Source organism: Lagenorhynchus albirostris, chromosome 20, assembly GCF_949774975.1.
Source record: "Lagenorhynchus albirostris chromosome 20, mLagAlb1.1, whole genome shotgun sequence".
Taxonomy (NCBI): Eukaryota; Metazoa; Chordata; class Mammalia; order Artiodactyla; family Delphinidae; genus Lagenorhynchus; species Lagenorhynchus albirostris.
In genome coordinates this window covers 5,108,801-5,126,945 of record NC_083114.1, presented here as the reverse complement: position 1 = coordinate 5,126,945, position 18,145 = coordinate 5,108,801, and the positions used below count along the sequence as shown (strand labels likewise).

The following is an 18,145-nucleotide window of genomic DNA, read 5'->3' as shown; positions in this document are numbered from 1 at the left end:
CTGAGGTGGGGAGGGCTTAACACCCACTCCCCCCCACCAAATCCCATGCCCACCTGGCCCTGAATAATATGTCATCTTTTCAACAGGGACAAAGCCTTTAATTCCACAACTAGAAGTGGGACCTGAAATTTCAATGAAAACGTGGTTTCTAAAGTAAAGAAATTAACAGGTTGAGTTTACAATGGAAGGTATTCATGGAGGCTCCTGGAAGGACCTTCCTAGGAAGATCGCAGGCACGTGATCCCCTGGAGAAAGGGGAAATGGCATATAAATTCCTTCACACCGTGTGAAAATGACAGAGGGAGGCTTCTTTGCAGAGCCCCGGTGTGGGGGGGGGGATGTTGCTGTAAGAAAAGAAGGGAAGGGTGTGAGCTAGCTCTGGACCTTAAAATAGAGAGGGAGGGAGGAGGGAGAGACCAGATGGGAGAGAAGAGCGACTCCTGATTGCAAAGAAAAAGTTGACATTTGTCAAATACCCGCTGAAAGCCCTTTCTGTTAGAAAATGAATAGGTTTCTGATGCAAATATAGGAAAATACTGGCATATATTTATTTCAGGTGATTCACATGTTTTATATTATTCTCTGTACTTTTCTATTATGTCAAAAATTTTATAGTTAAAGATAAGGGCCCCTTGGGAAATAAAAGTTGGAAAACAAAAGTTCCCATTCATACAATGAAATATTGTGTAGCTGTTACCAAAACATTGAGGAAGATCTCTGAGTTCACATGTAAAGATCTCCAAGATACACTGTAGGGTGAAAAAAGCAAGTTTCAGTACAGTGTCTTTCACTCAGTCCTGTCTGTTTGAAATGCTTTTTCAATATGTGCGTGTCCTGCTGTATGGATAGAATTAAGTCTAGAAGAGGGAATAAATCATTAACGGAAGTGGGATGGTTATGTACCTTGTTATGTACGTTTCATATGGTATGAATTTTTATAAGTAAACATTACTTCTATAATCACAGAAAAGTAATAATGACTTTTAGAAAGAAATCTTGAAACCAAGGAGCAGCAACGCTGGTCCCCGGGCCTTTCCAGGTTAGCAGGCTGCCCAGCGGGCCAGTAACTGGAGTTCCCACCTGCCCTGTCCTGGTCCGGCCTCTCTCCTGATTTGACACTTGCGTGTCTGAGTGAGGGTCCGTGACAGATGCCAGCAGTGGTGGTGATGACAAGCCCCAAACCGCATTCATTCCATTACTTCCAGCTCCTTGCTGCCTCTCCAATCTCCACAGTGAGAGCTCCTCTCTCTTATCTGCCCCAAGCCTGAGTCAAAAGTTCTTGTCAGTGTAACTGCAGAATACCGGGCTGGAAACCTTGCTGATAATACATAAATTCCTTTCGAAGACCTGTGCCTGCAAGAGGGTCACAAGAGCTGTGTAGCCTCAGCACATTTTGTACTGTGCATTTGGATAATAAGCCAGAGGAGATTTGGCAATTAAAAAACATAAGGGAGGGACTTCCCTGGAGGCACAGTGGTTAAGAATCCACCTGCCAATGCAGGGGACACAGGTTCGAGCCCTGGTCCGGGAAGATCGCACATGCCGCGGAGAAGCTAAACCCGTGCGCCACAACTACTGAGCCTGCGCTCTGGAGCCCACGAACCACAACTACTGAGCCCACGTGCCGCAACTACTGAAGCCCGCGTGCCTAGAGCCTGTGCTCTGCAACAAAAGAAGCCACTGCAGTGAGAAGCCCGCGCACTGCGACGAAGAGTAGCCTCTGCTCGCTGCAACTAGAGAAAGCCTGCGTGCAGCAGCCAAAAATAAATAAATAAATAAAATCACAGTACTATAAATGATCAAAATGATAAAAAAAGAAAACACATAAGGGACATAAAAGGATGTCACGATAGTCCCATCTGGTCTGGTAACCCCACTCCCCAAGCCAATGTCTGGGTTTCCCTCCCGAGACCACGCAGGCTGCTGGGGAAGAATCTGAGCACGTGTGATTCGCTGGGGATTTCCAAAATAGAGACAAAGATGAGAGGAATAACAACAAAATCCAAATAATAAAAATAAATAAGTAAAGATCGCACTCCAGTTTCTGAAACACGGTTATGGCTTTTATAAACAGATATGCGTTCGTTGAGTGGGGCTTTGGGACATTCTGGTGACAGCTCTTCTGACACTTAGGAATTTAAACTTAGGAGCTCCCTGTCTTCTCCTTAATAGCAAAGTTCGCGAAACATTTTGCGCCGGTTGCCCCGCTTTATGTTTGAACACGATGCAGATGGCCCTCTGTCATTTCAGTTTCACCTCTCGTCGTAAAGCCCCAGGGAGACAGGGACCTTCTCCTCCTGCACCCGGTGGCCCCTGTTCTTTCCTTCATCTTCCCTGATTTAGCTTCAGAAAGATAGGGCTCACATACAGAATGTGCAGGAATGGATCAGTCTGAAAATGAAGTTTAATAAAGATGATAGACCTTTGATATGTCACTCATTCGTCCCTGTCAAACGTGTCACTTTTATAAACACAAGTTCCCCTGTATGGAGTAAATAGAGGGGAAAGCAAGTCATTTTAAATATATCTCCACTCCTACCTTGAACTGGAAACATGTAAGGAGGTAGGTAACTGCTCCTAAAAGGGAAGCACTGCCACTGACCCAGTTCTTCTTGGCTTTCACTCCCTCAGGTAACCAGGTGAGTTTCTCCAAATCAGCGGATGCATTTGCCTTTGAGGAGGACAGCAGCGATGGGCTTTCTCCGGATCAGACTCGAGGTGAAGACCTCCAGGGCTCAGCAGGATCCCCCCCAGACATGAAAGCTACAGAGACCCCTTCGGCGGGTCCTCGGGGGAAAACCCAGGTAAACAGACCACATCTCAGCCTGTCACCTCTTCAGTCTTGAAATCAGCAGTGCTGAGGTGGTTTTGCTTAGAGACCCCAGAGATGTCTCTTCATGGCACGTCATCTTGATCCTTCTTCTCACCCTATTCGGTCCAGGGGTCTGTGTGTAAGGGCAAAAGCTTCCAGATAACACCGAAAGAGAATCCCCAGAAATATGCCCTTTTGACTTATGTTTTCAGTATCTACTCTGTCAAGTAGATCTCTTTTATCTCCACTTTTAGAGACAAGGTAGAAATGAGGCTCTCCAAGATGAGATGACCAACCAACAGTCTCCTGGAGAGAAAGGGCCTCAGCAGGACTGGTTTCAAAGCCCACGGTCTTTCCAGGCACTGAGTTACCACCGTAGGACCCTGGGGAGCGGGAAGCAGAAGGCGCTGATGGGCTACAAAGCTGGAGCCCCGAGCCGGTTCTACCCTTAGCAGGCGTCTACCTGCCGAACCCCTGGAGCAAGGACCACTTCCAGCCCCAGCCCAGACACAGCATTCCCCTTTTTCTGGACGAATCCACAGACTGTCGAGATGTGAGAAATGGATATTGCACATACTGTTAAAAGCACACTTATTAGGAGCAGTATAATGATGGCTGACATCATCTACTGCCATTATTAAGTGCCCACTGTATACCAGGGCCAGTGCTAGGCACCTTGCAAGCGTTTTCTGTTAGATGTTGCAGAGAAGGAAGTGAGGCTGAGTAGCTGTGTGGCCCCAGGAGCATGCAGGGCCCCCCACCAACACCTGGAGCTCCCCCTCTATGAGCCACACCCAGGCTTGCTGGGACCTTTCCTTGGCCTGGCAGGATGGTATTCCCAGAGCCCCCAGAGGAGATGAGTGTGAGGCCCACACAGGAGGGGGAGGGGTCGCACTCGTGGGACAACGAGATGTGAATCTTCCACCACATCCTGGCTTTGGAGAGACCCCTCCGACCTCAGCCCCTACCCTTCAGGAAGCGTTTACTGCTCTTGGCCTCACAGGAATTCGATGACTTGAAATCAGATATTTTATATATATGATGTATATTTTATTAACAGATATTATTTTATATATTTTAATTATATAGAGATATCTCATTTTTATTATATATGGATATTTTATATCTGTATGTACTTCTAATTTTTTAAATTGAGGTATAATGGACAGATACCATTATATTAGTTTCAGGTGTACAACATAATTGTTTGATATTGTATATATCGTGAAATACACAATGTATACAGTGTATACAATATCAGGTGTACAAAATAATTGCTTGATATCGTATCTATGGTACATATACACGTGTATTGTGTATTTCACAATATGTACGATAGATACAATATATCATTGTATGTATTGTGAAATGATCACCAGGGTAAGTCTAGTTCACATCCATCTCCACACATGGTTACAAATTTTCTTTCTTGTGATGAGAGTCTTGTAAGATCTACTCTCAGCAACTTTCAGAGAGACAATACAGTATTGCTAACTATGGTCACCATGCTGTACATTACACCCCCAGGACTTACTGTATAGCTGGACGTTTGCACTTTGTAAACCGTATTAGATAGTGTATTTGAAAACATTTTTACACTGTAAAGCATGCAGGGATCAGGGGCAGTTTCGGGAATTATTTACCACGACGCTGTTTCCTGAAACTGTGCTGTTACCGGTCATTGTCAGGCCCTTCTTCACTCCATCAGAACAAAGCCAAGGCTGCCCAGGAGGAAATGTGGAACAGGAGGGAGACGGGAGACAGAAAAAGCAGAGCCAAAAGAGCCGTACGTTTATTGTGCAAGAGTTTATAATCAAAGCATTTTTCCTTCCCCTGCATCCCGCAGCTGGTCTCTGCAGCCCAACTTCTTTGATAACATCAAACAGTACATCAGACCATTTGTATCTTATTACTCTGACAGTAAATTCCTCAGCTTCTGATTTAAAGATGCTTTGGGGAGAAGACGCATTCTTTTCTTTTTAACCTTCGGAGCGGGGCAAAAAGGGAACAAACACTGAACAATGCCAGGCAAAATGCAAAAATCATCTTATGTCAGCTCATCCGGCAACCTCATGTGACAGATGAGGGCACAGGCTCTGAGAGAAAGGGAGGCTACAGACCTTTGATAGGTGCTGGGGCTCAGGGAAGGGCTGAGCCGCTCGGGGAGATCATGGAGCAGCCCCTGCCCCTTTTTCAAAGTCATGGCCTAGGATTGTAGGGGAAAGAGAGAGGGCACTTGGTCTATTTCAGAGTCCTCTGCATACGGCAACGTGCCTTTCATAAAGGTTTTCCTGATACTACACACATACACACACACACTTACATATACACACATGTTCATATACACAGACATACACACACAGACACAAGTATACACACAGACACACGTGCAAAGGGATACATATATATATGCACACATACATTACACAGGCATACACACAGACACACAGAGAGACACACATGCACACAAATACAGAGACCCAGATGCGTACACACACATACACATACCTACACACTTTCCCTCCATCTGCTAACTCCTGTTTCATCTAACTTTTTTGTTGTCCTACTTTCCCCCAAAGCTCCTACACCCACTTCCCCCGCTTCCTCTCTTTTTCAATCCCACTGTCAATTCCAACACGTAGACCTAGCCGCAGGTAGGTGGAACCCTCACCCAGGGTGACCAGATGTCCCAGTTTGCCTAGAACAGGCCAGTCCTATACCTGTCTGCTGGAATAATTATTAATCATGCCTGCTTTCTCTCTTAAAAGTGTCCTCAACTGGATGACAAATTATATACACGACTCCTCCCGCTGGAGGACAGAATCTGATGTTCCTGAGATAAGAAGCTAGGATTCACACAGCAGACCTGGGGGGTGGGAGCGGGAGGCTCTCCCGCAACATTTCCACGTCACGCAGTCTTCACTCCCGCATCCTAATAATGCTAAACTTTGGATTTTTAGGATCTTATTTCTGGCTCAGAAAATGAAAGGAATGACTCGGCCCCCCAGCCCGGCAACCAGTCAGACCCAGGGAAGCAGGGGCTCGGCCCCCTGGGCAACCCCGTCCCTGTACACGCTGCTGTCAAGGTAAGGTGGGCCGGCCTCCACGCCCGTCTGAGCACTCAGCTCACAGGGCCAGCTCGGGGCAGGGAGTGCTGAGTTAGGTCTGTCAACAGGGGGAGAGTCACACGGACGTGTTCGATCCACTGGGAGCATCGCAAGACAGGAGTTGAGACCTGGGCCATCGGTGTATATGGACCAAGATGCTCTTGCCCAGCAGGGGTCTCCCCTGCAGACGAAGACCCCCGCTGGGCAATGTTTGCCCTTCTTTGGGATCACAGCTCAGCCAGCCTATTCCTGACGTAAAAGGCTTCATCGGCTCAGCCTAGAGATAGACACAACTGACTGCAGTGCACACAGGCTTTGTATGTGGCGTAAAACAGGTGCAGGGCAGCTGCATTTTATGCAAGGGAAGCAAACCTGAAGGCCTTGCCTACAGCAAACCCTATGTCATTCAAGCCAGTCTCCCTATGGAAATAAAGCAGAGGGTTACACTCACAAGAGACACATAACTACAAGCACGATCACATACTTTTGGTTTAAGTTTCTCAGGATTATATCTAATAGTTCACAGAGTACTTTCTCCTCAGTTAACTGCCTGGTAGTCATTTGACTTTCTTCGTTTTATCCCAAATAACTTCTGATTGATTGGGGGGCATGTTCTCTCAGCTCTAAAGCCACCGCTTGATGCTGAGATGATTCTTAAGACACGTTTTTTGAAAAGGTTGTAAATTGAGTTAGAATCAATGCTGAAGTAACGGTGCCCACCCGCTGCCCCCTCCACTGCATGTACACAGGAGTGGTTTTCATCGTATAAATGGATGGCGGGTATTTCCGATTCCCAGTAGAGCTCCCCAGACTGCAGTCGCTTAAACCCAGCCTACAGTCCACTCAGCTCAACAGCGTTGAAAATAAGTGGCATGGATGAATTTCGTTCCCTGCGACTGGAGGGTGGAGGGGATGATTCAGTGATTTCTAACGTTGTGTGCCAAGAGAAATTGCATCGGTATTTCTACCAAAGTATTTAAATTCTGCCTAATGCAAATGAGCAAAGCCTTCAGCCTCTTGGTACTAAGGGAGTATAATAGTTGCCCTGAGGAAGGACAGTCAGTTTCAACGAGGAGCAGGGTTGATAACCAGCTGGTCCAGCAGGACTTACGTGAAGGCCAACAGCTCTTCTGACTGGTCAGTGCCTGTGGGTTCTCAGCTGATGACTATTCATCATCTCTAAGCTAGGAGGCTACTAGAGGGCTTCTCAAAGAACGAAGCAACCCAGCTAGGGGAAAACATCTCTGCCCTATCGACTGCATAAGCTTCACATAAGGCCATTGAGAGCATGCACAAGAATACTCTTTGAAAACTGTAAAATCCTCTATAAGAGAACGGTGCTCACATTGCAGGCTCCAAGTAGTGCATATCAGGTTGAATAAAACATGATTCCTGGGCTTCCCTGGTGGCGCAGTGTTTGGGAGTTCGCCTGCCGATGCAGGGGACACGGGTTCGTGCCCCGGTCCGGGAAGATCCCACATGCCGCAGAGCGGCTGGGCCCGTGAGCCATGGCCGCTGAGCCTGCGCGTCCGGAGCCTGTGCTCCGCAACGGGAGAGGCCACAACAGTGAGAGGCCCACGTACTGCAAAAACAAAAAACCCCCCATGATTCCTGCCCTCACTGAGCCTACAATCTAGTCTGATATCACAGCCACCACTAGTCCATATGGGGCTTTGAGCAAGTAAGAAAAATGTGCCCCAAAGGACTTGAATAGACATTTCTCCAATGATAAACAAATTGCCCAACAAGCACACAAGAAGGGGGTTCCATGTCATTCGTTGTCAGGGAAATGCAACTCCAAACCACGACAGAATACCACTTCACACTAACCAGAGTGGCTAAAATTTTAAAAATGGAAAATAATAAGTGTTGATGAGGGTGTGGAGAAATCAGCACCCTTGTGCACTGCTGATGGAGATGTGAAATGGCGCGTCTGCGTGGAATGCAGTTTGGTGGTTCCTCAGTAAATTAAACACGGAATGACCACGTAACCCAGCAAATTCCACTCCTAGATACACACCCAAAAGAATTGAAAACAGGTGTTCCAACAAAAATGTATGCGGCAATATTCATTGCAGCTCTATTCCCAATAGTCAAAAGTTGGAACTAACCTAAATGTCCATCAAGTGAAGAATGGATAAATAGGGCATATCCATTCAATGGAAGATTATTCAGCCAGAAAAGGGAATGAAGCCCTGATTCTTGCTACGGCGTGAATGAACCTTGAAAACATGCTGCGTGAAAGAAGCCAGACACAAAGCACCACGGTGTCTGATTCCATTTTTATGCAGTTTTCGGAATGGGCACATCCATGGAGACAGTAAGCACATTCGTGGTTTCCAAGGGAAGCGGGGGATGGGGAGTGACCGCTTAATGGGGATGGAGTGACTTTTTGAGGTGATGAACATGTCCTGTAGCTGGGTAGCAGTGATGGTCGCACCCCATTGTAAATGCGCTAAATGCCACTGAATGGTGACTGGGGATTTCTGTGTTCCTTGTGTTTTACCGCAATACAGAAGGAGAGTCCCCTTCCCCAGGTGGCCACAGCCCCCCATCAGGGCCAGTAGCCTCGGGAGCAGACCTGGGGCTGGATGTCTGTCTCCCTCCCCCCTCAGCAGGGTCTGCAGCAGTGTGACCGTTACGGGGCAGCCTCGAGTGTCATATGAGACATGCAGAGGAGAGACCTCACTGTGGGTTAGGAAAGGCTTCCCAGGTGAGCCAGGGTTTGAGCCAGCCTCGAAGGATGAGCCGACGTCAGACAGTAAGCAGAGGAGGGAGTCCCAGATGGCAGAAAATGACAAGGAGAAGAGTCAGGAGGGGTAAGCCATTGGAGAGGAGTATGTTTAGGCAGCTTGGTGATGGTCTCCTTTGCAGGCTGGAGGTTGGACTTCAGTGTGCCGTGCGGGATGGACAAACTGAGTGCAGGTGGCTTGGGGGGCGTGCTGCGTGCCCGGCGCAGTATGTGTGCGAATTCGAGGCAGAAGGCCTTTAGGAAGTCGTGCCCTCTCTAGCTGCAGGCCCCACCACTCCCTCTTGCCTTACACTAACTTGCTTTATACATTCATGCCCAAGTCTTAAACCACTGGATTTGGGATCCAGGTCTGCTTTAGAAAGATGACTGTGCTCCCCTTCTATCGGCCACGCAGTTCTAGAAAGAAAACAAAAGCAAACCCACAGCCTTAGTATCCTCTGGTGTCAAAAATATGAAACTGTACAGTTCCAGGGATTCGGAGTTCCATGGGTTCAGCGGCCTTTGCCTCTCACTATCCAGAGAAAATGGTCCGATTTTCGTACCTTCTAAAATGTTCAGAGTCCCTATGTTAAGGCGACAGATAGAGAAAATGCCTTAGCCCCTGACTTAATTGCTAGACCCAGGGCTGCAGCTCCCCCAGACAAGCAAGTTCTAGGAGTGGGAGCGGAGGCTGCACCGGAGCAAAGCAGGGCAGAGCTGACTGTAGGAGCCCTGCAGAAACTCTCCCAAGTGCAGAAGACTGATTCATTACCTGGAGCGCTAACCGATGAATGAGCAGGGAGGAGAGCCCCTAGCCCACGGGAATACTTGAGTTCATTGTTCATTGGTCTCCAAGAAGAAGCCGCCCTGAGAAAACACAAAAAAAAGGCTTCGGTGGAGGGATGCGCTGAGTCAGAGAAAACTTTTGTGGTTAAAACGGGGAAGCTGCCCAGTCACAACATGCCCGCCAGCTATTCAGGAGCCCCCTCTTCTGGACACTGCTGGTACCACACCTTCCCTCCCACTTGTCCCCAGATCCTCAAAAGACTCTACCATCACCATATCTATGTTCCTTTCAATCTTCTGTAATAAAGTCAGGGTTTGGAAATGTATGTTTTTTAACCGATTCCAGTATGGATCTATTGCTTTCCAATCTATGGAGGCTTTTGGATTTTAGGAGTGGGTTATAAATATAACCACACTGTCCTTTGAAATCTGTTATTATTTCAACAGTATGTTTCACCATCCTTCCATTGTACTGAGATCGAAAGTAGAGCATGTTTTTCCCAACTTGCAAGTGAGGTAATTGAGATGTCATGAAGTTGGATGATTGTACCATGTTCAAAAATGTGTCTTCACTTCCGAGCCTGTGTCCTTAACTTTTTTCAAGGGTCCAAATCGTGCTCCATGATGGGTAACTTCTGGAGAGGTCCCAGTGGGTGACTAACCCTTCCTGTAGTCAATAAAGAATCTTTAGTTCAGAGGATGTCACTTCCTGATCTTATATCAGTGTTTGATGGGAAGGGGAATTGATCTTACGTTTGAGGTAACAGAGATCCACATTCTGGATTTTCAGAGGCAAGCTGAACTTCATCTGAGTTTACGTCATTAATAAGTCAGCGTACTAAGGGCTTCACTAAAGGTGATTACATGCATACAGATGAAAGCGCTTTCTTCTGAATCCACCCCAAGAGCAGAATATCTCCTTCGTTAGGCCGTCAGGTGGTTTTAGGTTAAGAAGTTGTCCTCGGGCTTCCCTGGTGGCGCAGTGGTTGAGAGTCCGCCTGCCGATGCAGGGCACACGGGTTCGTGCCCCGGTCCGGGAAGATCCCACATGCCGCGGAGCGGCTGGGCCCGTGAGCCATGGCCGCTGAGCCTGCGCGTCCGGAGCCTGTGCTCCACAGCGGGGGAGGCCACAACAGTGAGAGGCCCGCGTACCACAAAAAAAAAAAAAAAAGGTGTCCTCATGAAACACAAGTGTACCTCTCCCTCTTCTCCGGGAAGGAAATTCTCCTGGAGCCACTTCTAAGACTCAAGACTCCCCGCCTCAGGGGTGTCCTTCCTTTGCGATGCACTTGCAGTGGATTTGTCCGTAAGGTACCTTAACGTCCAGGATCTCTTTGTGCATCCTGCCTTTGCTGTATTGTGTGTCGGGGGTTCAGGAACATCCATCCCATGAAACCTCCTAGAGATATATTCATGATGCCAAACCATTCCCATCCATCACCTAAAGCACATGCCGTTTCTCCATCCGCTTTGCAGTCCAAGTCCTTGAGCGACAGTAAGAACCGCCACAAAAAGCCCAAGGACCCCAAGCCAAAGGTGAAGAAGCTCAAATATCACCAGTACATCCCCCCGGACCAGAAGGCCGAGAAGTCCCCTCCGCCCATGGATTCCGCCTACGCCCGGCTGCTCCAGCAGCAGCAGCTGTTCTTGCAGCTGCAGATCCTCAGTCAGCAGCAACAGCACTGCTTCAGCTACCCCGGGCTCCACCAAGCTCAGCTCAAGTAAGTCAGGCAAGCCCAGGCTGGCGCCTGGGGGCAGACGCTGCTGGTGGCTTCTCTGGCCGAGGCCCCCGGGCCAGCCCCTGGGGACCCAGCGAGTCCTGCGCTGCACCGCATCCCAGTCCGGTGTGTTTAGAGTATGACGGTTCAGAAACCACGCCCACTTTTTCAGGGACGGAAGGCCGGGAGGAAGCAGGTACATCAGTGCCCCTGGTAAGAGGCCTCTTTGGGGAAAGTATTAGCGCTAGAGAACGGAGGGGAGGAGCCATCTAAGAATGTAACGCTGGAATTGGGAGCCAGTCCAATACGGATTACGTTTCAGGAATTGGCTCAGGGCTGAGTGACTGGGTGACAGCCCCAAAGATTGACTCCTGAGCCCAGTGTGTGATCTCACAGTTAGGTCACCTTGTAAAGGGTCTTTCCCCTCAACCATAAAGTTGGGATGTAGGTTCCCCCACCTGCCTCTGTTCAACCTCGGGTCATGCTGGTGATCGTGCCACGTGCTGTACGCAATCAAGCTTTGTGCGCACGCTCCTTCCTCCCCAGGACAGGGCATCTGCTAAATCACAGATGGACGGGCCTCTCCCGCGGCCACAGTCTCCACCACTCCCTGTTGTCTCCCCAAAACTAGCTTGAGGGGTGCTTGCCGCTTGCCATCTGGCCCACTCTGGTTCTTCCTCACCCTGCCACTTCTACTGATTTTTTATTACGTTGCACTGATTATTGTTGCTGATGTATTTATTATTACACGCCTGATCCTTCTGGGCAATTAGCTTGTGATCCAATCTAATTGCAAGCCACCCCCTAAGGGTTCTGGCCACCCAGTTTTCCCCACACTGCCAAGCAACTCTCTGACACCAGCTGGGTGTTCTACAATTCAACTCAATTCCGATGCTCTCTCCCCGGAGATCGTGTCAGATCCCGCAGGTTGAGGGCTCAGTCCCACAAGACTGTCCCCTCCCCCTTCGGACACCAATCACAAGTCCAAGTTGTCACCTGTGCTTCTGACAGACCAGCTACAGATGGGAGGTTCCAACAATCCCCTCCTTGGGTTCGATTAATTTGCTAGAGTGGCTCAGGGAACTCAGAGAAACATTTTACTTACTAGGTAACCGGTTTATTGTAAAGGCACGTAACTCCCCATGGGAACAGCCAGATGGATGAGACGCTTGGGGCAGGGTACATGGGAGGCAGGCAGAGCATCTATGGCCCCTCCAGGTGCACCAGCCTCCCCAAGTCTCCACATGCTACCCAACCCGGAAGCTCTCCAAACCCCATCCTTTTGGGTTTTTATAGAGACGTCATTACATAGGCACGGTTGATTAGATCATTGGCCATTGCCGATCAGTTCAACCTCCAGCCCTCTGTCCTCCCCAGAGGTCGGGAGCAAGACTAAAAGTTCCAACCCTCTAATCACATGATTGGTTCTCCAGGCCACCACCCTCCATCCTTAGGTGGCTTCCAAGAGTCACCTCATTAGGATAACAAAAGACAGCTCTGCGCTCTCATGACTTAGGAAATCCCAAGGGTTTTAGGAGCTATGCCAGAAACCAGGATGAAGACCAAATATATATTTCCTATTCTAAATCACAGTATCGCACCCCCAGATGTATAGCTGACTGTATTTGATGATATTTTAAGTGCCTCTTTTCTGTTTGTTTTTCAGGGAACCAAATGAGCAGGTGGTCAGAAATCCAAACCCTCCTTTAGCACCGCTGAGCAATACCCCTTTGTCTCCTGCCAAAAACAGTTTTTCTGGACAAACTGGTGTCTCTTCTCTCAAGCCAGGCCCGCTCCCATCCAACCTAGATGATCTGAAGGTATACGGTTTGACATGATTTTCTTTCTTTCTTTCTTTTTTTAACAAATATATATATATTTTTAACCACTGTGGTTGGATACCCAATAGAACAGGAGACTGGGGGCTCCCAGCTCAGCTCTTCTCTTAATGTTTCTGCCTCTCACATTCCTCCTTTGCAATGAGTCATTGTAAGAGTCAAACAGAATCGTATACGTGCTAGCCCTTAGCGCAGAGGGCGGCTTTGAGATTGATGCAAGTTTCCAATGGCCAACTTCACGATGAACTTTTACCAGTCTCTTGAAATAAGAAAAACAAGAGCCACGTCAAGAGCTTTTCATGAATCTAACTGCGTTCAATATATCTGACCAGTCTTTATCTGAAGTATTTATTTCCCCACAATGTTTTGAATGTCACAATGTCCTTTCCATCGGGAAATGATGGCAGCAGTGGATAGAAGTTGAGTGTTTCTGGTGTTTTATTTCTTTTTCTTCCATCAGGATGCTATTAAATACGGAGAATAGTCCTTACTCAACAAGGTAAAACGTTGGGAACCCTATGTCGATACTATCATTTAAGACCAGGTGCTGTTCTATTATGAAATCCGCAGTTCTGAGAACTTCTGCCCTGAAGTGTAGCAGCAGCTTGTTAAATGATGTATGTGCGCTAGCAGTTGACTCTGGATCACACTCATGCATCTCTGTTCACTGAAAGGACGCTGGCCTTTGAGTTGAACCTGGTGTGTTTCAGAGCAGTCCTCAGGATCGCCAGATTCGTCTGTCCGGTGTTTACAAAAGGACAGAAAAGGATGGAGGCAGGGCCCTTCCGGGTCTCCAATGCGTGGGCACACCTCCCTCTAATGCCTACTGCAGCTCCATGATTGCACCTCTTTACCTAGTTTCCACCCCACCGATTACTCTTCTCCCCAAAGGATCTTATCATTTTTCCCCCAAAACACTAAATTCCTAAAGGCCCCCGTGGTCCTCACTGGGCCAGTCCTATGGCCCTTCCCCAGCCCTCAGTCCTCCTTGGTCATCCTTCTTCCCATGCTCAGCCCTCAGTCATTCTCTCCTTTGGGGGAAAAGTAGGCTTGGGACTCTTTCAAATTAGAGGAAGTTCAGTGGCCACCAAATGTCAACACTGGTAGATAAAATGTATCTTGGGCTTTGATATCAAAGGTTTCTCTGTTCCTTACACTTGGAATAAAAGTGCTTAGGTTTCGTCGAGTTTGTTTCAGTTTGGCAGCTGTAAACCTAGAGGAGGACGTCAGGTGTATCATGTTGCTCTGCAGAGCGGTGGCCCCTCACCCTCCACACCCCCGCAGATCATCAATCCATAGAGACAGAAGTAGCTCCTCTCACCTGGAAGACTTTATGTGAAGTGAAGTAAACCAGACACAAAGGGACAAATATTGTGTGCATCCACTTCTGTGAGGTCCCTGGAGTCCTCAAATTCATAGAGGCAGAAAGTAGAATGTTGGTTCCCAGGGGAGAGGGGAATAAAGGGTGAGTGTTTCATGAGTACAGAGGTTCAATTTGAGATGATGAAAAAGTTCTGGAGATGGTGATATTTGCACAACATCGTGAATGTACTTAATGCCACTGAACTGTACCCTTACACATTATTAAATGGTAACTTTTATGTCATATGTCTTCTACAAAGATTTTTTTTTTTTAAGTAGTCTATCTCTGGATGGGAGCTCAGATCACGTAGGACTGGAGATGTCTTGGCCCCAAAGAAAACATAGTCCAGCTATGATGTGCCTATCAGAGCCCCTAGAGGTGGTTTCCTTGGCGTGCACATGCGCAGAATCATTGGCTGGTTATAGTTACAGTAATTAACAGAGGTATAAGGAGATGGTGGTGGTGACAGTGGGAACTACCATTTTTTGAGTATAAACTATCGGTCGGCCAGCTTTCAGAGGTTTGCTTTAGAATTGAGTTTGGGAGTGTTCCTTCCTCTGCAATTTTTCGGCATAGTTTCAGAAGGAGAGGGGTTAACTCGTCTCTAAATGTTTGATGGAATTCACCTGTGAAGCCACCTGGTCCTGGTCTTTTGTTTGTTGGGAGTTTTTAAATCACAGTTTCAATTTCAGTACTTGTGATTGGTCTGTTCATATTGTCTATTTCTTCCTGGTTCAGTCTTGGGAGATTGTACCTTTCTGAGAATTTGTCCACTTCTTCCAGGTTGTCCATTTTATTGGCATAGTAGTCTCTTAGGATCCTTTGTATTTCTGTGGTGTCCACTGTTTACTTCTTTTTCGTTTCTAATTTTATTGATTTGAGCCCTCTCCCTTTTTTTTCTTGATGAGTCTGGCTAAAAGTTTATCAGTTTTGTTTACTTTGAGATTTGGTTTAATTTTTGCCCCACAAGATAAGTTTTAAATGTAAACATAATAAATCAGGATCTTAAAGAGGTTAAGTGAAATGCAAGTTAACCAGCTTCTACGTGACAAAACTGGGGCTTGAACTCAAGTGACTGATATCAAAGGCTTTGCTATTGTCATTCTTGAGAGTGGAAAGGGGGCGGGGGGTAGACGGGAGAAACCTGAACTGGGCTTGACTACTGGGTGTATGGGGAGAGGTGTCACCTGGGAGAGTTACAGCAGTAGCAGAAATCGGGAGGGTAGACTGAGGAGATGGTTTCAAGGTATGTTGGCAAGTTCATTCAGTTTAGAAAAGTTGAGCACAAGTACCAGGAGGACAACCAAGAGAAAAAGTCTAGGCAGTTTCCATCAGTTAGACGTATATTAGCCTCGCTCAGCTCACCTGTGCTGTCAGGGATAGGAACAGAAATCTTGGAATCGTTTGTATAGTGGGGAGGGTTGGAAGTAGAGCAGCAAGTGAGATAGAAGGAGAACAAAATGGAAAGAGTGGGAGGGAAGGATGGAGAAGGCGGAAAGGAAGGAGAGAAGAGGAATAAAGGAGGTGAATGATGGAAACATTTAGGGAAAGGAAGAAATCAGAGGACTTAATGAAGGTAACCCTCAAAAAAAGTAATCAGAAAGGTAAGGCAATGAAGGTGATGTTTTCCAGAAAAATGCTTATGTTTTGCTTCATAGAAGTAAAAGGGGAAGGGCTTCCCTGGTGGCGCAGTGGTTGAGAGTCCGCCTGCCGATGCTGGGGACACGGGTTCGTGCCCCGGTCCGGGAAGATCCCACATGCCGCGGAGCGGCTGGGCCCGTGAGCCATGGCCGCTGAGCCTGCGCGTCTGGAGCTTGTGCTCCGCAACGGGAGAGGCCACAACAGTGAGAGGTCCGCGTACCACAAAAAAAAAAAGGAAAGAAAGAAAAAAAAAGAAGTGAAAGGGGAAAGGCACTGAGAAAAAAATTTGATTTCTCATTAAAAAGTTCTAAGTGGAAATTTGACAGTATATGGATTTTTTTGTATCCTGCTTCTAACAAACTGGAGAGTCAGAGAACCAGAGAGCATGGGGGGTCGGGGGAGGAGAGAGAAAGTAAATGGGAAGTTTAAAAAATTGGGAAAATATTTGATGGATATTAAGAAATAATTATTCATCTTTTTAGGTGTGATAATGATCTTATATCTATATTTTTTAAGTACTTACTTTTTAGACAAAGATACCAAAATATTTACAGATTAAAATGTATAACTTGCTTCCACATAATTCAGGAAATGTAGGGGAAGAAGTAGTTTGGGGTGTAACTCAAACAAGATTGGCGTATAAATGAAACAAATGCGGGCTGATAATCGTCAGAGCTGGTTAATGGGTTTGTGGGTTCGCTACACTTTTCTATTTACTTTTGTGTATGTTTGAAATTTTTCGTAATAAATGGTTTAAAGTTTTATCAACGATTAAAACCCCAGGGAGGGACTTCCCTGGTGGTCCAGTGGTTAAGACTCTGTGCTTCAAACGCAGGGAGTGCGGGTTCGATCCCTGGTCGGGGAATTAGAATCCCACATGCTGCATGACACAGCCAAAAAATGAATTAATTCAAAAAATAAAACACCAGGGAATGTAAGAAAGAGGTTTATACAAATCTTTGTCCCAGGCAAGCCTACACAGCATAATATTCTGAAATTTATAGCAAACTGGACGGAACAAGTATTCATTTTATTTTAGAATATGAGCCGCATTATTTAATAATGTTGTTTAAATTATTCAGTGCCAGAGCAGATTCTAAAAATAAACGTAGAGCTCATTAATTTTAAGTAACTCTAAATTAAAACAGTGATGAGCTGCCATCTCGCACTTTTTCAAACCAGCAAATCTAAAAGAAAATGGTAAAACAATGCTAGCCAGGCTGGGGGGCTGAGAGCGTATTTTATTGCTTGTGGTACGGTAAGTTATTCAAATCCTTTTTGGGATAACTTTTAAAATAACTCTTAATGTAATATATATTCACTATTGAAATATGATAGCGTATAAAAAAGTGAAGAGTATTTTTTTTTTTTGGTTGCACATCATGTGGAATCTTCGTTCCCCGGCCAGGGATCTAACCTGCGCCCCCTGCAGTGGAAGGCGCAGTTTTAACCACTGGACCAGCAGGGAAGTCCCAAGTATTTTAAAAGACAATTAACTCACAGATTCTGTATCCTTCTAGACTTAAAATATGCATGAACGTGTTTGGTTTTAAAATAATTATTTTTAAATAATTATGTGAGCGTATACTTCGGGCATGCTCTTTTATTTTATTTATCATGGACTTTTTCATAACGTTTAATATTCAATAAGATTTTTCTTTTTAATACTGGCATATCATTTCTCCACCTCGTTGACATCCCTCTATTGGACTTTTAACTTGCTTCCAAATTTTTGCTATTAAAAATATAATTTGTGGGCTTCCCTGGTGGCGCAGTGGTTGAGAGTCCTCCTGCCGATGCAGGGGACACGGGTTCGTGCCCTGGTCCAGAAAGATCCCACATGCCGCGGAGCGGCTGGTCCCGTGAGCCATGGCCGCTGGGGCTGCGCGTCTGGAGCCTGTGCTCCGCAACGGGAGAGGCCACAACAGTGAGAGGCCCGCGGATCGCAAAAAATATATATATATATATAAAATTTGTACACACATTTATTAATTTCTCTAATTATCTCCCCAGGCTAAATACATGGGAGTGGAACTTCTAAACCAAAATATATAACTATTTTTAAGAACTCTTGATCCATATGGCCCCATTCCTGTCCTGAACATTTGTGCCAATCTATTCCCAGAGGTAGTGTGTTAGGGCAGCACTT

At 46.6% G+C, this 18,145-nt stretch overlaps 1 protein-coding gene across 4 annotated transcripts in view; it reads left to right on the top strand.

Annotated features, from left to right (window-relative positions):
• The window catches only part of MYOCD (myocardin), a 95,476-nt gene that overhangs the window by 59,662 nt on the left and 17,669 nt on the right, over nt 1-18,145 (top strand). For all 4 annotated transcript variants that reach the window (XM_060132987.1, XM_060132985.1, XM_060132986.1 and 1 more), the window contains 4 exons: nt 2,632-2,804; nt 5,773-5,898; nt 10,913-11,157; nt 12,821-12,974. In XM_060132987.1, coding sequence (XP_059988970.1) covers nt 2,632-2,804; nt 5,773-5,898; nt 10,913-11,157; nt 12,821-12,974 — 698 coding nt within the window. The remainder of the gene's footprint in view (nt 1-2,631; nt 2,805-5,772; nt 5,899-10,912; nt 11,158-12,820; nt 12,975-18,145) is intronic.